The sequence below is a fragment of the Chelon labrosus genome (genome assembly GCF_963514085.1).
Source record: "Chelon labrosus genome assembly, chromosome: 21".
NCBI classification, from domain to species: domain Eukaryota; kingdom Metazoa; phylum Chordata; class Actinopteri; order Mugiliformes; family Mugilidae; genus Chelon; species Chelon labrosus.
The window spans coordinates 10,162,175-10,184,590 of NC_140354.1; the positions used below are offsets into that span (position 1 = coordinate 10,162,175).

The 22,416-nt window shown below is 43.5% G+C and overlaps 1 protein-coding gene across 1 annotated transcript in view; it reads left to right on the forward strand.

Annotated features, from left to right (window-relative positions):
- Positions 1-166: 166 nt before the first annotated feature.
- Positions 167-22,416, forward strand: part of prkcab (protein kinase C, alpha, b) — a gene marked incomplete at its 5' end in the record, with an annotated part of 90,702 nt that continues 68,452 nt past the window's right edge. The window contains 2 exons of the mRNA XM_084569921.1: positions 167-333; positions 598-629. Of these exons, the coding sequence (XP_084426047.1) occupies positions 167-333; positions 598-629 (199 nt within the window). The remainder of the gene's footprint in view (positions 334-597; positions 630-22,416) is intronic.

The following is a 22,416-nucleotide window of genomic DNA, read 5'->3' on the forward strand; positions in this document are numbered from 1 at the left end:
TGTGGTCCAGGCAGAGGGGAGGTGTGCGGTCCGTCAAGAGCCAGCCACAAAAGAAACAAATAAACAAGCGCCACCGCCTGTCACGGGCAGCGGAGAGACAAGGACCTCACAATAAAAAAAAAAAAAAAAAAAAAAAAAGAATTCTGATTTATTTTTCTTCCCCATTATGGCTGATCATCTTTTACATTATAATGACTCTGCCGGGGTCGGGAACCGATTCGCTCGCAAGGGGGCTTTGCGACAGAAAAATGTTCACGAAGTGAAAAACCACAAGTTTACTGCAAGGTTTTTCAAGCAGCCGACGTTCTGCAGCCACTGCACCGACTTTATATGGTAAGTTTGACCCATGTACCCATGTTGTGCAATCAAAAACTATACTCCATTCATTACTATGCGCAATGCTTTTGGAGTTTAATGCTTATCTTAACAGCATAGGTGTGATCAAGTTTGTAGACAACCCCAATTAATGCTTTTTATAGAATTATGTGTTTCTTAATGCTTTTAGGTTGCAAAATATATTGAACTGAAGCCTCTAAGCTGTCATTATAAACCAGTGGCATTAAAATCTGTTTTGTTTTTGGTTTTTTTTTGTTGCAGGGGATTTGGGAAACAAGGATTTCAGTGCCAAGGTAAATCACCTGTATGTGTGAATGCTTCCCAGTTGCTGTGTTGAGATGAAGACGTCACTGTACACTGACATCACAGCTGTCTGTCTGACAGGAGGGATCGGGAAGTCTCTCTCAGTTCATCACCGCTCAGCATTCACAGCTCCAAGCTTTCCGTGCTCATGCTCATTTTTATAAACGCTCGATCCACTCGGGCGAAAGCGACGCTGAAGAGTTTGTAATCAAGTGTAAAGAGATGTCGGAAATCAAGAGCCTGCACAGCAAACTAAAGATTTAAAAGGGCACGGTCTTTGCAGGGAATATTCTTTCAAGATATTAGAAAAGTCCAACAATGTCCTCGTTATTTGCACCGAAGGACTATTAGGGATTTCATTCTAACAAGCACTTAAGTATTGTCCATTCCTTTTAAGGTTCTTTATACCTTTGCCTCTGCAGATTGACTCTGTGCATGCCCTTTGACTGCTCTGAACATTTTGGCCCCCTTTAAGCTTACAGGATATTCTGGGGATAACTGGTTTTGGTTAGAAGACACCCTTTTCTGGTGTAGAAATTTCTGGACTGGACTATATACTTTGAAGTAAGAGGAATTGACTGTCTCTCTGGGGAACCTGGACCCTCTGCGTTCTGACCACTGGGTTTTGTGGCTTTTGTTCAATTTTATCAATGTTTACATTTCTAGAGAAGCTAGACGAGGGAACAAGCTCCATCCAAGACGGACAGACAGGCTTGGCTTCAGTATTACTTGTAAATGAGGGTTTCTCTGGCGTGGAGACATATCCTAATAAAGACCCTCCACTCATGTAATTGGCATGGCCTTCTGCTGTGTTGGAGGCCGAGTCATAACGATGAGGCAGCCCTCTATTCTCAGAAGGATAGTGAAAGACGTACTCATATGGAAGGTTACTTGAGTCACCTCTTTCTGCACTAGTGCTGAAGTCCTGGCTTAGGGAGCTAGGACCCGAGCCACCTACCCCATAACCACCGATAATTGCTTCAGACTGCCAAGACTCAAAGTGAGGAGATGTTGTAGCTGCAGAGGTGGAGGATGGGGTAGGCTCATAGTATCCAGTTTGACTAGAATAATCAGTAGCACCGTGGGTGCTTGGAGGTGTAGGACGTTGGATAGTGCCCGACTCAGGCTTTACCGGATCTCCAAGGTGGTAGCTGGGGCTTAGAGGAAACATGAGAGGTTGGTCAAGGTTTTCTCGCCCCCAATCTCTGGACTTGCCATTGACAAGTTGCTCCACCATGGGAGCACGGGTGTCCAGTAGGTTTTGGAAGCAAATCCTGCTCTTCTGTAGCTCACTGTTTGTCAAAAGTTGTGTACAAAAAGCCAGTCAGTTGGTTATTAGAAGACTGACAGTTATTCTCAACGAAGGATGGGGTAGTCAAAATATCATACGGCCCGTCATCCCCTAGGTTATACGAGTCGGCTTTATATGGATACCCATAATCTGTAAAACAGTTAAGCTAAATCAGCAACAGATACAGAGGTATGATGCGGTGATTAAGGGTCATTACCTTTTATAGCTGGCAAACCAACATTGCTATCAAACAGCAAAGAAATCCAGGAAACCCTGTAAAAGAGGCCAGTAAAAACTACCAGATTAAAGTCTCAAAGTTAAAGGCGATTAACACAAATTAAGTACTCAGCATCTACCGTCAAGATAACATACCACAAAAGGAGTTCAGGAGCCATGGGTATTGACTGTGAATCAGCCCCCTGCACTCCCCTGAAGCTATGGCTCGAGACAAGAAGATTAGAGCCGGATTTCCCTCAGTGTCTCCTTGATATCAGCTCTTTAGTTCTTACTTAACACAGACAACTATCGGCAGCTGTTCACAAAGCAATCAGTGGTCGAGCTGTTAACTGGTGTGGCAGCAGGGCAACACCACCCACAGGCTCGGCGTGAAAGTCGTCCCTGTGAGAAGTCCCAGCGAGTTAATACCGAACTACTTTCGGATATTTGTTCATTTGAAGGAACTCTCGCCACCTTTCTCTAATTTGACCTTGCACTTTGAGACACGCTCAGTCAGGGTGCAACACATTTCCCGAAATCAACACCCCGCGGCTTCTGTCTTTGCGAGCGTTAGATTTCTGCCTAGATGTTGTATGCTGTGGCAAAGGAAAAGGGTAGGGAGAAATGGAGACAAAGTAGAGAGGGCCGTTAATGAAGATGGTTTAAGTCAAATAAAGGTCAGATCAAGGTGCTCGTACACAAAATAAAGGACAGTTAAGGCTGTAATATGTAGAATACTGAATTGAATCTGGTGCCTCCACTCCCTGGTCGCTATAGTTCAATCTCTTGTTTCAAATGACGACTGCAATGCAACATGGCAGCGCCGACTTCTGCCATATTGTGGGTTCACTTATGTACAGTGTGAGGAAGTGGCGACGCATTGTCCGCCTTTACATACGCTCAGTGACCAAGATGGCCCAGGCTGCTGTGCATTGAGAAGATGGTAATCTACAAGCTGGTGTTTGTAGTGATTACAGAAAATTGCTTTTCCTGTTCTGCCCTGGGAATAATTTTTTAACCGCTCCTGTGTTGGTTACTTTGCACAGAAGTTACTGACTGGGACGTGATTGTTATTCAAAGTTTTATGACTTTTGGAGCCGTTAATGTTTGCTGTCCGTCAATGGTGTTGAAAATAAAACATTTTTTTTTGTTAGATCCCATGAAGACTTTTGCTTTTCATTAGCTTGTCAACTCAAATAATGTGATGATGTACGCAGTTCTTTCGCAGATTGACAAAAAATCTTAATCCCCAGTCCTTTCGTAACTTTTTTAAGTCCCAAGGAAAGGTTTCCCTTGTCATTTGTGCTGCTCGCAGTGCGCTTCCGTGTTTGCCGTTGTCTTGAGTACTTGCTATTGCAGCACATTTTTTTGCAGACTGAGCTGTCTGCTTGTTGTTGTTGTGTCAGTGGATTGCAAATTCGTGGTCTGACAGATGCATGTTCTTGGACGTAGAAAGACATTGTTCTTGTACTCTTTGCATGTGACTTGCTTTATTGAGAACTAAATACTGAGATGATTCCCAGTCATTCCTCCATTGGATAGATGCTTAATAGATTTAGTAATTGTTGATGAACTCTGCATAGACCAGGGACATGGTAGTTCTGAGAGATTTAAGTTCAGATATTTATTGCTGAAGCTCTAAATCATGTCATTCTGTATATTCCCTTCTGTGAATGCATATTCATTCACATACCTCTACAACTGAGCCTCTACGGAGCTACCTTTCTGAGGTAGTAATACATTTGGAGACATTCTTCTTATCTACCTTGTGCTGCCAAAGGTGACAGTGTTACATGCGCGAGGCTCTCCTCGCCGCCGGTACATTTGGCTTCTCTATCGCGTAACAATACCGGAGTGCCATCAGAGCAGGGCCACAGCTGAGGAAACGTCTTTGTTGCAGAAGGGATCTGTGTGGGTGGAGGACAAAGCCCCTGCAGTTCCCGGTGCGGTGAATAGTCTTACCTTTTTATTGTAAAATGTAGCAGAGGTGACGTGCGGTTCTCCTTGGCTAGGGATGCAGAACTCATTTTATAGAACTACAGGGGAATGAATCACGTCGTAAATAAGAAAATACGGATTGCGTTTTGGTTCACAGCCTCATATTTACTTCACTGTAATTTAATTTATATCCAGCCACCTCAGGAATTCTACAAGACGCGTTCCACCTTTATTTCATTTAACCCTTAGGGATCTTATCTCATTATCTTTACCCCCAGTATTAAAATTGGGATTAATGCATTTATTTTCCAACAGCACTCACTTATTTTCCAACATAAATAAGGGCGCTACCTAAATGCCACAGTGTTAAGCAGTGACGCCTGTTTGCTGAGCTTTTCCAACATCAGATCACCTAATTGAAACCAGCGATGTGAGAGTGAGTGAGTGTGTCTTGGGCGTTGCCGCCACGGTGCATGCCCTGCTCTCCCCCTTTCCTCCCCCTTCCCCGCTCCCGAGCCTTTTGAAGTTGAGCGTCTGTGCCATCTGTGGAGCTGAGTACCCCCTCGATGAGAGGAGAGCGCCACGTCTGGACACGGGGACGGATGGAGATGGAGGGAGCGCCGGTGGCGGAGAGAAGCTAAGGAGGAGGCATTAGCGCGAGGCTAAATAGACACAGGAGGATTGGCAAACGCATGGGTGGTAGTGTGAGGGTGAAGAGATGAGGACTTTTACAGATGTTGGCATCTTGCAGCAGAGTTTTGGCAAAGATAAGGCATGCAGCTTCTCTATTCGTAGCAGAAAGTGAGTGGATATCATGTCTGCTTGCTAATTGACTGCTAATATGCGGCAAAACATCTGGGTAGGGATGTCTCCCATTGTCTAGGGTGCAGAAATTTAGATTGACTTAAGTCTGCTACATCTAATACTGTGGCCCCTTGGGGTTAAATGTTAGGACTAGAAAATTTTACCCAATAGGTCTACAGAACCCCCTCAAGCCCTTTAGCAATCTTTTCAGGTGTACAGTTGTACAGCCGAGGCAAGGCAGCTTCGCCAAAATACTTGCAGCTTGGTAGCTTGGGATTGAAGGTTTTCGGCATATGGATAAACCTGGGCTTCTCCACTATAAATGTGCACTATGTCTCACATTGCAACTGCATCTTTAACAACTCAAAAAACATGAAAAACAGCACAAGGACCCAAGGCCAAAGGACCCAAAGGCCCCCACTAACAACATTATGTTGCCTTACTCTACAGGACACCCTCAGAAGGCCCATGTCCATTCTCTGATGAGTCACAACAGTTTCGGAGGCACAAGGGAGACCTACACAGTATTAGGTCATAATGTTATGCCTGATAGGAAACTTTACTGATGTTTAAACAGTACTATTTCAGATGAATAATGAAAATTTAAGCCACTGTCAGTGTAAAAAGCAGGTCTCTTCCGGGGCATAATCAACTCCCAATGGAGCGACTCCTGACAATCATTCCTTCCCGCTGGCTACTCAGTTCTTACAAATCTCCTGCTTTGTCATGCTGACGTATATAACCATCATGTTATTTGTGGTCCTTTGCTTCTATGGTGACGTCTCCACAACTGTAGACAACCCACTTTCTGTTGAGTTTCAAATATATTTGCAGCCTACTCTCATCTCCAATCCAGCGAATATTTACTTCTCATCAAGCGATAATGATGAAATCCTCACCGCATGCGCTGACGAAGGTGCTCTGTGTAGGTTGCCCCACCGCTCCGCCGAACATTTGTTGTCCCTGTGGGCGGCATCATGCATGTGTCAGTTAGCATGACGAAGGCTGATATGCCTCCAACGAGATCGCTGCAGAACCCTAATGGCAGCGTGGGTGTGGAGCTGATCGCTTCCCATGCTCAGATCATAGCAGTGAACCTCATTAACCACCAAGAAGCAGAAGTGTGGGGGTGCTGGAACATGAGCGTGAGAGCTGTGCAACTCCTGATGGGGAGCCCCAAACAATAAACACCTTATAGAGAGAGCTGTTCCCTAACAAGTGACACTGTTGAGATCTGAAGAATCCTCCTGCCTCACTCTGCTTTGTGTGTAAAGATGGCCTGGATATGTTAATGATTTAAGTCTTGCTCTGGATGTTTTACTAAACCAATCTCAGCCTTGTTGCTTTTCACAGTTTCTGTTTTCTTGTTTTGCATGTTTGCTCTCCTGCTCAGTCTAATGTGGGTTCTGTAATAGTTGAGTATTGGAAGTTAATTTAAAAGTTTACGTTATATAGGTAGTATAGATTTATTAATCGCGATTATATTTAATCCCGATTAATCGCATGGTTTTCAAAGTTAATGCGTGATTAATCGCAAATTAATCACACTTCATACTTCTTCTATATGCCCCTCAAAGGGATATTTTTTAACTTTTTAAACCTCTTCAACATGGGACTGATGGGCCAAATGCTGCAAATGTGTGCTATTATTACTGCAACAATCTAACACAGTGACAAATACTGTCCAAAATATTCACCACAATAACTTCAGAGGTCCATGCTGCGGGATATATTGTCTGCCTTGTTGGCTGTCTGGCATGGTCTGCTTTTGGCAAGTTGGAGGCTCTCTGCAATGGCTGTGTGCTAGAGGGTTGTGTTTGGTATCGTATGTACTAGAATTTTTCCTTCAAATTTCTGAAATATCTAATATTTTCCAAATGAAATAGCTGAAATAATTTCCCGATTGACGTCAAAATCCAGCAGCAGTCCTTTCAGGTTCAGCTTCAAACATTATTTCCGATATCTCTTCAAAGTTATCATCGCTGCCAAAGTATCTGCTTGGGACTAATTAAAATGGTTGAATGTGGAGAAATCACTGAAACCCTCTTTAATATGCCAGCAATTTTAAACCCTCTCTCAGCTCAGTGGCATTAATTACACCAAGAGTGAAAGCTTAGCTGGTTGGGATAATTACATGTATGTGTAATTCTGCTCTGGCCTGTCTCTGCCTCATATTCAAAAAAATGTCCCTTTCCTATTTTGAAGACTGGGTCTCTCTGTTGCTCCCTCCCTCCCTCCCTCCCTCCCTCCTTCCTTCACTTTCCCTCTGTTTGTCTCCCTTGCCTTTCTCGCCAGTCCTTGCTTGACTACTGTAGCAACCCAGTGGGCCATTTCCATTTTGTTATCATGGTAACAGCTCTTCCGACAGTGTTGTTTGTGTGTTTTATGTTATCAGATTGCATCCGCTCTTGGTGATTACAGCCCCTCTGGTCTTGTTCAGTCTTGAGTACTGTATATTCAGCTGATTGTAGCAATGGCATAGTGGCCATTTAAAGACCAGTGTGGTATTTATAGCAATTTCTCCTCGCATCCAAAATTCTCATATTCTGGTTTCATTTGTTTACGTATCTACAAACCAGAAACAGCACTTTTTTTTCTGTTTTTATTTTAGATTAAGATATTACATTTTGAATATTTTTCTCAGTAGTGCTTGTGTGCTTCAAAGGCCACTGAAGTTTCATACGGCGTCAAGAAATATTCTTCTTTGATGAACTGGAAGCTCGTCAAATTGAATTGTATAACCTGACCAGACCTTGCAGATGAGGCTTTGTGATCTGTGTGCCAGTGGTCGTGACCCGACCAGAGTGGCCTCAACAGAAGTATGAGCCAATCTGGGTCATCCGATCGCAAGTGGCCAGCGTAAGAGAAAGGTGTGAACAACCCCCAGGACGCACTGAGATTGTGTTTGGGAGATCCGATCTCTGATCACCATTTGGAGGTGGTCTGGATCGCATGTGTCTGCAGTTGTGCCTCATTCATTCAGACACACACGGCACTTAAAATAGCGCTGTTCCCGGTTCTGGAGCAGTGGTAGAGATCCATTAGAGACAGCCGCTAGTATAATATTCTACTGCACTCCAGATGATGTTCAGGTTTATTTGCACACAGAGCGCGAAACTGAGATCAGATCTGGAGACGCATGTTAATGCCAGGTCTGAACACACATATTTAAATCTGGTCACTTGCGGTCAGATATTAATGCAAGGTCTGAACAGATCCTTAGACACAAAGGGTCATATGACATAAAGGGTCAGCATATGAAGTGTAGAAGTCAGTAAAGTCTGGCGGGTAAACAGTGTAGGAAGCATAAAGATAACCTAAAAGAACAGAACCAAACCGAAACTTGAAGCAGCTAGGGAGAGGAGCAGAGAGGAACTGACTAGGAAGGCAGGACCTGTGTAACCTAAACATACGGGGCGCCACATGTGCTCCAGATCACACCAATCAGCCAGCTGCAGATCCGACAAGCACAGTTTACTCCGAGATCATAGCCCAAGAAGACACTAGGGGTCATCAACACATCTGACACCCCTAAACTCTGGGCGACGCAAGACTTTGTTCTGTGTCAGCATAAGAGGATCAGCACAGCCAGGGTGCTAGACCAAGAACTCTCATTAAACACTCTGAAATATAAAAAGACGGTGACGAGGAGGAGGAGGAGAGAGGACTGGGAATGAGAAGGAACATAATCCAGACCTTGTTTTAGCTCAGTTGTAATTGGACAGTTGCATGAGTGTGATGATGCCTTTAATGTGCTACAGCTGCAGGAGATGTTCGATTTGAATTAAGACAGTGATTTGGAACACCTCTAATATGACTGTAGGGAGAGTGAACGTAAACAAGATTGATATCGGTGACATAAAATCTTGCGTCTGCTTTCAGAGATAACCTCATATCAAAGAGAACGACACGTTTTGGAGATTTACAGCTACGTTCTCTAACTAGTGCAGGAGAAGCCTGGAGTGAGACAGTTCTGCTTAAACATGAATAGTCAGCTAGCGTGCCTAAATCAAATCACCGCTTGAGGTCCGTTGGCGTGAAGAAAATCGCCATACGAGGAAATGCGCTCAAATTCGCACTACGAAAACATATGGATCATTAGAGAGATCGACGCCTTTCTCCAAATTTTAACTCGTTATCCTGTCAAATATCTGACAAATAGACTCCCCCGGAGAAGACAGTCCACAAAATAATTAGACTGAATCTTCCTGATGAAACAGGACTGAAATATACACCCATCAGTCATAACATTATGACCACCTTCCTAATATTGTGTAGGTCTCCCTTGTGGTCTCCATTGGGCTATACCTGTGCTTGTCGGATCTGCAGCTGGCTGATTGGTGTGATCTGGAGCACATGTGGCGCCCCGTATGTTTAGGTTACACAGATCCTGCCTTCCTAGTCAGTTCCTCTCTGCTTCTCTTCTCTCTAACTACTTCAAGTTTCGGTTTGGTTCTGTTCTTTTAGGTTATCTTTATGCTGCCTACACACAGTTGTGACTCATCAGAGAATGGACATGGGCCTTCTGAGGGTACCCTGTGGTGTTTGGCAACAGAATGTTAGTGGGGGGGCCTTTGGGTCCAATGGGTTGAGGGGAGGGGCCTCTGTGGATCATCCTCTGTGTCATTGCTATGGGGTGGGGGTCTCTGGTCTGGTCTATGTGGGTGCTACATGTCTAAGTAACATCCACACGAATGCCAGGCCCAAAAGTTTCCCAGCAGAACACTGACTTGTCACAAGATGGTCAATTTTATTTACTTCTCCTGTCAGTGGTTTTAATGCTGTGGCTGACCAGTGTATGTAAACATAATATAATCTAAAACTGTTCAACTACTCTATGTTACAAGATCACTAATGGACTTTAGTGTCCAGCTGTAAAATTCAGGTCAGCTCTACTCGACTTTCATTGTCTTTTTTAATAAGTTGTTATTTTGTAAGTTTGTTATCTTTCTTGCCATTTACTTGACTTGGAACAACACAAACTAAGTAATGAGTTCTATTTTACTGATCTGTTATTTTTATTTTTTTTTATCCTATCATGCTTGACCTTGTATTACTGGGTCATGGTGATAGACGGCATGTGATTGTGTACAAAAGAGAAAGTTCCATTCCTTTTTTTTACAAGGAAAAATGGATCTCAATCTACAAACGGCATTAAAAGCAATGCCTTTTCTCCCTTATAAGGCTCTAAGCCCTTCACTCTCCCTGCCGATTAGCTCTAAACCCCGTTGTTTTATGCCCACTTGGTTTTTGACTGTGAGCTATTTGTCAGATTAAACAGGTCGGCTGGGGTTACAGTACAGCGTGCATGAGCAAGAACTGTATTTACCAGTGGCAGGCCATGCATTTCTCACCTCGGCCTTCAGTGAAGTTCAGCCTTAATTAACCCACCTCATAACACCATCATTATGAAGCCACGGCCGTAGAAGCAATCAACAATACACAGGAAGGCAGTATAACGAAACGCCGCAGCACACACATTCATCTCATGTAGCCAAATGCGAAAGTATGATGGAAGTAACGCCATAAAAACCCAATTAACACAAATTCAACAGATCCAGATCCAGACACTGCATCAACAGCTGCACCACACACATCGTGTCCAGCAGAAGGCACGATATTAATAATGAAAATGACAAAAATACATAAAAATAAAATAAAATCTGATTTAAAAATATTATGTCGGCTCGACAGAAGAACAGGCAAAAGGGTCAAAGTGTCTTAGGGTGACTGGAAGCAGCACAAGAGGGGAGCTGTGGAATGAAGAGAATAAACTAATGAGAACAATTTATTAGATATTGTATGATTTCAAAAAACACAAAAGTATTTAATCACGATTGATCACATGATTTCCATTGTAACGTTGTATTAATGCAACCTTTCATTACTCCTGTCGGCACTGGAGTGGAGACAGAAGACGGCTAGACAGAAGAACATGGCGAAGGGCCTAGGCTCTCATAGAGACTTCAGAACATCTACTTAATCTATGGAAAGAAATTTTCACTTGTGCTGCTTGGCACAAACAGGAGGAGTATAGGAGAATAGACTATTGGGAACAATTTACAATACAAAAATCAGGGTTGTCAATAGATGAATATATTGAATCGCGATTAAATTGCATGGTTTCCTTAGTAATGCACGCTTTTTTTGTGGGAGTGGACAAATGTGCCTGCCGTTCAAAAGACCTGTTTCTTGATCATTTCTGCTTGCTTTCTCTTCTTTGTTTTGGAATTCTTGGCAGTTTTGATGCTACAAGACGCATCGCTGCCCCCTGCGGGGTAAAAGTATTTACCACAACTGCACTTCAGATTCTGCTTGCTTTCCACAATGTTTTTTTGCTGCTTTGACCACCTAACCCTAACCCTAACTCTTCCTGATTTTCCATTTTCCTGACTACAGCGCAGGCCGAGGTCATAATAACGTGTCGAAAAAATTAAATTTGGATTTTTGCACCATTAGCTCGTTAACTTTGGCAGCCCTAGTATAAATATCATTTAGTGATTCTGACAGCGTGAAGGCTGCTCGATGGCTTGCTGCCTTGACGGTCCAAGAATGGATCAGACTCTGGATAAATGTATTTTTAGAGCTTTGATTTCTTTAATTTTAGGAAAATAGCATGATAAAATAATAGTTGTTATGCTATGCTAATGTAGCTTTGTTGCATTGCTACTCCTTTTAGTACTAAAGTCTGCTTATCTTATTTTATTGTGCCTGCTTTGGACGTTTTCTTTAGGAGTATTTGTTCTGAGGTGATGCACCAGAGGTAGTAACCCTTATGTGTCAGTTGTACTAGAACCTCCACATGCATTTCTATTATTATGTGTAGTGTATATAGGACGTCTTTGAAGGTAAAGTAAGTGTTTGCAATAAGCGGCTACCAGACAACCATTCTGCCGGCGTCAGCTTTCACAAAATTGTTTTCGACTGACAGAATAAATTCTAAGTCCCTTTTCCTTTATCTCCAAAACACCTACTGTAAACTCTGGCCACATATGCTAGCATGGTGTGCCAAGGTTACCATGGTAACAGTGCTTGGCCCACACTCCTGTCTCCGATGTGCCATATAACTGCCATCCAGCACACCCCAGGCAAGCGCTTCCCTTCAAAAAAAATAAATAAAAAAAAAGACAACATGAAACGCCACTTCTCCATCCTTAAATGATGATTCAACACGGGAGCTTGGCATCTTCGCCTCAGCTTCCACTCGCACGGATAAAGAAGGGGCCTTAATTGCTGTGACAATGCATTTGCGAGCCTGTCTGGTCGGATCATTTGTGATCTCATAACACGGCGCAAATCAAGATATGAATGAAGCAATGAATTCCCAGACCAGCACCGCTCGGTGATCGCACCCTGCGGCGCAAAAAAAAAAAAAAAAAGCGGGGAAAACACCACCCCATGTCCTATCCGTGACAGACTTGGTGCGGCAGTGACCACCACCGAGCGCAATATTTTCATTTGAACAGACTGTCTCAGCAGATCAAGTCACACATGTTTTGCTTGCATAACACAGTGTCATCTGGTGACATTAAAAAGGGGTCTTTTTGGAGGCTCAGCGGCATTACTCAGCTCCGAGTGGGTAGTTAATTGTCGGGAAGCTGCCTGTGTGTTTTCGCTGAGACACAATGCATTGTAAATGAGATGACACAAGCTGTTCCCTCGTAATCTCTGTTTTAACAAACAAAGGCAAAAGAGCAGTTGGACATGCCTAGGATGGCTGAGCGTTCGACGGGAGGGCAGGAGATGCTTTGTAGAAGGGTTTGGTGGAAGGATATGTGTGATTCCGCCCTTGTGTGGCTGCTTTCCTCTGTGCTGTTTGCATGAACACCAACAGAAAGTGGCAGGAGCAGTGGCAGCCCTGTGATTTCATATTTGTTGTTTACAGAATAGCACCAAGAATAGCAACAGAAGAGATATCGGTTGCAGCAAACATCCTGTCGTGCTTAAGCATCGGTAACTTCTGGGTACTTTTCTCCACTGTGTGGTCAGGGTTAGGGTTAACTAACAGGAGAAGTGAATAACATTGACCATCGTGTGACAATGCAGTGTTTTGCTAGGAAACTTTTGGACCTGGTATTCATGTGGATGTTACTTAGGTATGACCCACCTAGACCAGACCAGGCACCCCCACCCCATAGCAATGGCACTCCTTGATGGCAGCAGCCATCCTCAGCAGGATGCAACTCAAAAAACATGAAGAACAAGATGTTGACCTGGCCTCCAAATTCACTAGATCCCAAACTGATCAAGTGTCTGTGGGATGATCCACAGAGGCTCCCTCCCCTCAACCGAAAGGACCCAAAGGCCCCCACTTACAACACTGACCACACAACATGAATCCACAGATAAATACGTCTGATCTTCCTTTCCGTGACGACGTACTGTATAACATGTTTAGTGTCTTAATCTCGAACTCAACAAAGCAGGTGTGTGTTTGTGTGGCGTCCGCAACAGTCAGCTGTCTATTCCGGATGGAGAGGCTCTCCCCAGGGGAATTTATATATAGAAGCGCTCACCTCTATGTGTCTCACCACTCCAGCTGTGCTTAATGAATTCTGCGGTGATTACACCCACGGCTATTTCGGGGATGGTTTAAGTCAGAGACATCAGTCTTGACCCAAATAAGTTGAGCACAATGTACACTCAGGAGGATTTGGAACTTGCAGGGTCTTGCAGAGTCTCTGTAGCCCGTGCATGCGGGAGTGGAGTAGTCCTCGGGTATGACGTCTGAAGGTACACAGGCAAAAATCAAAAAAGAACTACTTTATATTCGGTGCTCCTCTCCAAGGCCTCTTATGGACGCATAACCTTTTGTAGACTTTGGGAAAGACCATTACATATGAACCAATATTGTCTACACATTTACAATGGTGGAATGAGAAAAATGTGTTTGTTGGATAAGTTTGAGGTTTGCAAACTTCTGCAGAAATTATTGGCATTCAAAAGTATTTTTCTCCAGTACTGATGTACCATGGATCTTTTATGACTGCAGCTATCAGATATTTTCAGTGTTGTACAATCTCTCAGTTAAATTCCTGACATTTTTTTTTTCATAATTAATAAACCATCTGCAAAGAATTACTGCGATGAAGGCGGACTGCAGCATCACCTCACGTTGCCCATGTCTACGCCAAAAAGTTGCATCTGAATTGACCACAGACCTTGCAGCCTGTAGACAACGAGAGTGTACGTTCCGCGAATGCGTGGGAGGAAGTATCTCTCCGTACCAGCAGGTGGCAATAGTCTTATTTAAAGGGGGAAGTGGAACGCATTGGGATTAGCTGGGAAGCAAGGAAGAGCTTCAAACCCCAGAGCGGACCTCTTCTGAATCACGCTAGGGTCCCGATGAGGTACAACCTGATCCGATACCGATCTTTTAATATTCAGTATTGACAGATCCGAGTTCCGATCTGCTAAATCGTGACTAAATAAGCAAAACTGATTATATTAAGTCAAATAAATAGTGCTGTTAAAGTTAATGTCCAGAGGGTAGCTCGTATCTTGGCTGCAGAATCTCCAACAAGCGAAAACCTGCGTTCTCTACAGAAATGTGCTGGTCGTCCACCATCATAAACTTCGTAACATTCGCTGTAATATTTTTCTCTTCTCCTTGAAGCCTTTCTCTTCTCTTAAACGCAGCATTCAGTGTTTGTGGTAGTCGTTTCGGTACAGCCTTTGCCTGAGTGAGCTCCACGTATTCCGCTTTGTGATTTTCCTGTGGGTGCCGAATCAAGTTGGTAGCACTGAACGACGATCTCCTGCTTCCGTCTCACCAAACATCCACATTGCATAATTTACCGGCTGACTTCATTTTCCAGGATAAAGTACTTCCGCATCATCTTCTTCTTCTTTTTTTGGCAGCTTTGACGCTGGCCAACCGCCATTAAAACAGAAGAAGAAGTTTTAACGCTACAGGGACGTCGTTTTGGTTTATGGTGGGCCTAAAAAAAATCACTAGGGTTAGGGGGTTAGGTTGGCTTGAACCCTGGTTTGGGGTCTGATCTCCCGATACCAATCCTGAGTCACAGGCATTTGCCGGTCATCAACCAATAGTCCAAAAACCAAAGGATGTTCAGTTAATCACATGATATAACAAAGAAAATAAGAAAATATAGAAAGGTAAGACGCCGGAACTAGTAACTGAGATATTTTTGCCTAAAGATAAAACACTGGCAGTAGTTGCTTTAAGCTGTAAACTATCCAGTAACCTTGTTACTGCTACTGTGGATAGAGGTGTCAGCCAAAGGTGCAATCATAATGAGAAGAGAACGATAAGGTTCAGATAAAATGTAACTAAAAGGCATGCGCTGTAATAGAAGAAACGCTGTGTGAGTGTGCATTGGATGGACACATGGGACCTTCCCTGCCTCAGAATAATATTTTTTGTTATTTCTGTGCAAGGACAAAGATGCGGGGAGACAAGGCAGCAGGGAAAGTGAGGGAGAGGCAGAGGGTTAGAGAGAGTGTGTGCCAGTTTTTCTGAAATGTGTGCTCCCTCTTCCTGCTCCTGCTGCGCCGTGTGTTTGTGTATGTGTGCGTGCCGTTCGAGCGTCACCCGGTAAGGGACTGCAGCACGGCAGCTCTTAGTCATACTCACACCTCGCACCCTTTTTACCCGGCTATCCATCTGTCTGCGTATTTACCACCAGAAACAGATTCCCCGCTGTAAACAAATTAAAGGGTGCACATTTTTACCTTTCTGGTATGGAAGGTTACATTAAACACTGAGCAGATATTAATGAGGTTAGGCCCTGCAATCAAAAGCAGAAGGCGCTACTGAAACAAGGCTGAGTTTTGTTTATGAATTACAACTTTGAGATTATTTGGCAGCCAGTTCTCTGTGGTGACATTCCTTTGCATGAGTTTTTTAAGCTGGAGCAGTGTCCAGCCATTGAAGACGACAAAATAATAGCAAATAAATTAAATTATGTTACAGTTCATGTTTAAAGTTTTTGCGCCGCTCAGAATTTTCTACATTTCTGCACAAAAATGACTCAAAACAACAGCTGAATTTCACCCAAGTCCCGAAAGTAGACAAACAGAACCCGAGCAAACAGAAGAAACTGAAATATTATACTTGTATGTTTGTTTAGCCAGAAAAATGAGCCAATATTACATATCAGTGAGTTGCAAAAGTAAGTGCACCTTTAGGATAACAAGTTAATTTCAAGGCAAAATTTGAATCCATATCCATATCCAATCCAGGTTTGTAATGGTTCGGTTTTTCAGTGTCCGACATAGAATGGACTCCTGTGCTATGTAAAGCTTATTAAAGCTAGCAGCACAACTAGCTTGTGCTAGCGCTTGAAACAAAAGCATGCAGAGGAACTGCAAGATTCTGATGCTAGCCCCCAACCCGGCTCCAGAACCACAACCAAAAGCAGCAAAAGCATTTTCCATTTTCCATAATGACAAGATGGGGCACTGAAGTAAGGGAATTACAGAAGCATGCTTCATTTTGTGAAAAAAACAAAAAACAAAACATGCTACCTGTTTGCACGGTGGTAAAGTTGGGGCTTGTAAATATGTTGAAACTGGTCGAACGCTATACTATATAACCATCAAGTCACAAATGTTTTGTGCATGTCGCAAGAGATCTCTGGATTGCGCAGTCTTACTGGTGATGACTGTAAGCGATGCTTTTCTTATGTTATTTTAATATTGTGCTCAGCAGCATCGTAACGGGACATACACTGTAAAATTGTACTGTTTCAGCATAAAAGTATGAGTTAAAGGGCTGCCTTAAAATTTTAAGTTCGTTGAACATATCCAAAATGTTGTTCTAACGTAGCCTAATGTTATCTTGATTAAATAGGCCTTGTTGAGTAAACCGCTGCGTTGGTTTGGTTGATTTGGATTTCTTACTTGACTGGATCAAATCGGTTTAAATTCAGTTGTCATTTGAAATAAATCTTTTAATTTACTGAACTTAATCTGACCGTTTTTTGGACTCAAACCTTCATCTCACTCTGCTTTTAGTGGTTTTAATTTCTAAATTTATTTCAGACGTCCTATTTCACCATTTCTTTTGATGAACAAAAATTCTGAATTCTTATTTATTGCGATATTTTCATTGTGAACGCTTCTCGTATTTCTCAGGAGTGGCTCTTTATTTTACCTACAATATTTCTACAAAAATTGATGCACACTGATGCCCTTGCGAGTGCTGCTTTTTGTGTTTTTGTTTTATACACGGTATTACATCAATTACTCCATCTGAACAATTTAAATAATGCAGGCGAAACACACCCACAGAGGAAATGTGTTCCTGATTTTAATTCAGCTGCTCTGTGTTTGGATGAATGAGCTTATTCTGTTTTTTTTTTTTGTTGTTTTTTTTGTTTTTTTTTTAACATCTGACTCTGAGATTTAGAATATGCTGATTGTGTAACGCGAAAAATGTTGGTTTGGTTATGCTGCTGCAGGCTACAACGTGGGACCTGTATTTCAGCCTGCATTTGTCTATATGTCAGGCACGTTTTCTTATAAAGATACGTATATGGTATAAATATTAAATTTTTTCTAAGGAAGGATGTGAAAGCATCTGATTCCACCATTTTTGTTACATTTTAATTTGGTACAGTGGTGCACTGTGCTTCATGAGTGATTTTCATTCATGTTCTGCAATGTAGACTTGAATTACCTGTAACTGGGGCCCACATATTTTTAGAAAGGAAGTATGTTTTAATGTCATGGAAACCAGCAAGGTGATGACGTGCTGTGGTGATAAGAAAGGCTCTCCGCTGGTATTGTGCAGGCTGTTGATGTGCCAGAAGGTGTTTGAAAGATGAAAAGCTGGTTAGGGTGAACTCATTCACACTGCTCGCCTAAGAGCTGCTTTCCTGAACATGGAAATATGAATAAATTTCACATGTTCACACTAACTCTCTCCTCCATAAGCCTCTTTGTTTGAAGTGCACGCTGTCAAACTTCCCCGGCTGGATTCTCACCTCATGCTGTCTTAGGGGAGAGGAGGGAAATGATGACAGATTGATTGTCACCTCTGACTCCTAACTGAGAGTGCTGCGTCTCATCGTCTTCACCGGCACCCCCCACCCCCGCTCCGTTTGGGGCAAATATAGCAATATGCACCACAGGGGAGGATTAGTGTTTTCTGACCTTGTTTATTTGCTGTCTGGAGTTTGATCATTTCATCTGGAGGGGACTGCATCATAACTCTCATCTTTGCAGTTGACAAGCCGTGCATTATGTCGTTTGTGTGCGAGAGAGTGCAGCCAAATTGTCCATATCATCTCTTTCTTCGCCTCGTAAAGAGAAATAAAATTGTGAATGAAAGCCAAAATGCCACTTGAGCGCACTGAAATACAGTCATAAATCTATCAATTAGGAATCGAGCGTTCTTGCCAAATGAATTAAATCAGCATGAATGCGCTTATGGTTTGCCGCGAGACAGATGCGTGTGGGTTTGAGTGGGTTGCATTGTTTCTCATAAACTTTCAGATTTCAGAGGCATCCTTGTGGCGATATTGACTTTATGAAAAAAGTAATATGTTTGGAGGTAACAGATAATGAGTCAAGCCAACCCTCGAATGCAAAATTTGAGGGTTGGCTTTGCAAAAGAGAAAAAAGACTGAGCCACAAATGTGCCTGAGGGCATAGTATTACTCATATACCTTATACAACATACACCAATCAGGAATAACATTATGACTACTGACAGGTGAAGTGGCAGGGGAAGACACTGATTATCTCTTCATCTTCAAGACATCAGTAAGTGAACCAGGATAAATGGGCAAGCGTAAGGATTCCACCAACTTTGACAAGGGTCAAATGGTGATGTCTAGACAACTGGGTTAGAGCGTCTCCAGAACTACAGCTCTTGCGGGGTGTTCCCGGTATGCAATGGTCCCTATCTATCAGAAAGGGTCCAAGGAAGGAGGAGAACCAGAGAAGAGATCATTGGCAGGCAAGGCTCATTGATGCACTTGGGGAGCGAAGGCTTCCCCGTGTGGTCCAATCCAACAGATGCGCTACGATAGCTCATAATAGCTGAAGGAGTTATTGCTGGTTCTGATAGAAAGGTATCGGAATACACAACCCATCATGTTTGTTGCATGTGGGACTGTGTAGCTGCAGACCAGTCAGGGTGTGATCATACTGACCCCTGTCCACCGCCGAAAGCGCCCGCAATGAACTGGAACTGGACCGGAGGACCAGCGGAGGCAGCGTGATGCTTTGGGGCAATGTTCTGCTGGGAAACCTTGAGTCCTGCCATCCATGTGGATGACACATACCACCTACCTAAGCATTGCTGCACACCATGTACGCCCTTTCATGGAAACAGTATTCCCTGATGGCTGTGGCCTCTTTCAGCAGGATAATGCACGCAGCCCTCCTGGTTCAGGCGTGGTTTGAGGAGCACAACAACGTGTTTGAGGTGTTGACTTGGCCTCCAAATTCCCCAGATCTCAACCCAGTCGAGCATCTGTGGGATGTGCTGGACAAACGAGAACGATCTGTGGAGGAACTTGAAGAATCTGCTGCTAACGGCTTGGTGCCTTCAGGGGTTTGGTGGAGTTCATGCCTTGACAGGTCAGGGGGGATCAACACAAAATTAGGAAGGTATTACATTATTGAAGGAAATTTCCTCCTCGGCCATAATTCATCAACGTGTTCAAAGACGAAAATATGTCCATGAGCTCAGAATTGAAAATTAACTAATGACAATTACTAATCAGGTAATCATATGCTGTCAAATGCCTTGTGTGCATTTTTGTGTGTGCTTGTCTTGCTTGAACATATACGTGTTTTGTGTGCGCGTCCCCAAATTCTGCAGTAGCTGTTGCCGAAAAGGCAACATGTCCATCTGCAGAACAGAAATAGTAAGTCATACATCAACCACACCCCATATGGCAACTGACAGCGGGACCGCTCACACCTACTTAAATACCGTACACACAGCTACATACTGAAAGGCTGCTGGGTCTGTCAAAGCACATTGCAGTCCCTTTTCCACATAGCGCATATTACAGGAGTACATCATCACCGCAACACGGTTTCAGCCTCTGTAACACAAACCGAACGTCAGACAATGAACTCGACGAGTGAGCTCAGACCGTGTCAACAGCTCTCTGATCGCGGCCGGCTGCAGAGTAGATCCCACTGGGACAGCGTGGCGGTGGAGGCTGTTGAGAGAAGAATTAGGCTTCCATGTGCAAAAGCAGCTCGTCGTTTGGAGGCAGAGAGTAAGAAATGCTGTGGCAGAGAGAGGAGCTACAGAAGTGGGCGTAATCGTATCTGAAAGTGAGGTTAAGTGCACATGTGTTAAACGGGCTAAACTACCGCACAATGGAGTGTAGTTAGAATGACGAGAATAGCGTAAAACCACTTGTCCTGCAAGCTCCACAGGATCTCTTTTGTTTTGGTGAAGCAGATTTGCGTCATTATCTTGCTGTGGTAGCAACTGAATTGCATATGTTTAGTTTGCCAGGCCTATACAAAAATGTAAATCACTAAGGTAAAACTATGTTCTACTTTTGCTCATGCTCTTGAGCTGTCCTTCACTTGATCGGTCAGTCCACCAGGGATTACTTTTGCTGCAAACCCTAGACAATAGGAGAATCAAATTAATTTGGTGATACCTTGATTGTACCCTTGGGCCACTAGCTATGTTTAGTTCTTCAATGTAAATTAAGCCGTTTTCATGCTGTAATTTAAAGGTGTCCAGTACTTTGGTTAGCGACCACATACCTGCAAAGCTAAACACAATTCTGTCAGTATCTGTTGTGCTTTGGAAAGTTGGTCTGGAACCACTCTGTTGTGAACTGATTATGCTCCGGCAAAGATCTGCCGGGCCACTCAAATCATTAGGGTGGGCTCTTTGCGGTGATGGACAGAAAGTGTGACAGTGACGTAGTCATACATGTCGCCTGAGCGTGTACAATGCAGTGGCTCTGATTGGTCGTAGGACTGTCCAGTTTAATGCAGAGGTATTTTTTCTGTATTGATTGAGGCATGCCCCATAATGAAATCCTAATCTTGTACATCAAGTATACCCCAATCAGCCACAACATTAAAGCCACCATCCTAACATTGTGTAGGTCTTCCTTGTGTCTCCAACATAGTTCTCATCAGGGAATGGACATGGGCCTTCTGATAGTTTCCTGTGGTGTCTGCACAGGTTAGCAGAGGGAGCTTTTGGGTACTATGGGTGGAGGGAAGGCGGCTCTGTGGATCAGGATTGTTCCAGCTCATCCCACAAACACTCGATTTGTTTGGGTTCTTGGAAGCTCAGGAGATGGGTCAACAAACTGAGCTGTTTTTCATGTTTTTGAGCCATTCCTGAGCAGTAGGAGTTCCTATTTAAACCTCAAACTTCCCACCAGTCCCCTAGAACTGAAGAAGCTACAAGTCCAGTTGCCTTTTTTGAACCTTTTTTGGATATACCATGACCTGGATGACTGAGAACCTTCAGACATTCCTGAGCAGCTTTTATGGCGCAGCAAGATGCGATGTCCTGACCGATAAGGCCACTGCCATCGGAGTGTCGTTGCCGTGGGGTGTGGGTGCGTGGTGAGCAACAATGTTTAGGTGGGTAATATGTGACTAAGTACATTACATGACGCTGTGAACGCGTTTAAGTAGTCGCTAGAAGCATCCTAGTTTAAGATGAACTGACGTCAACTCCGGCAAGCTTTATTGACAATGTTTACCACGTTAAATGAGTGGAGAGTTCATTTAAACTTATCAGAATATTGAGGAAAAGCCATTAAACCGGCACAACGGTACGTTTTTCGGAGGTTTAAATGACAGCGTCATGCATTTCCACTTCCATTGACATATAGTCCTATCTTTGCAGTAAATGCTCATGAATCACATCGTTTAGTGCAGGAGAGAGATGGACTAGACTGACTGACTACATGCAGTAGGAATCAGTTCTTCTGAGTCATCATGTTGACTAGAAACCGTGTGCACGTGTATGCTGAGTGTTCATGCATTTGGTTGCACATGGACATGAAACCAAAAACAGCCATGAAGTGATTTGAACTGACGAAATGAAAAAGTCACTGTTGTTGAAACTGAATAAAAACAAAATTAAAATAACAGAGAGAAATAATAAGGCAGCACGGGGTGGCATGTGAGGTAGCAGGTGCTAGTCCAAACCATCTTGCAGAAAGCACTGAGTGCCATTTCGCCACAGCTGCTGCCTTTCGGGGTTTTTTTTCTCTCTCTCTCTCTCTCCCTTATTCAGCTCCAAACTGTATGAGCCATCCACTCGACAGGCTGACTAATCGCTCTACACAGCCTTGGATTAACTAGGCCAATTAGCCAAGCGCAGAGCCGCCTAGCGATGTGGAGAAGCGATGAGAAGAGTCGTGCTCCCTTTCTCAACCGAGTGCCATTAATCAGCAATAAGGGGGCTGAAGCAACACTACAGTTTACTGACTTTACTACTTCCAATGGCCAGATTTCCTGGCTCAAGCCTCTTGACCTCAATACGGCGTGACGGCGTTTCTCTGGGGCTCTGCAGTTTTTGTGCAACACAAACACACTTCTGAACGGCTCAA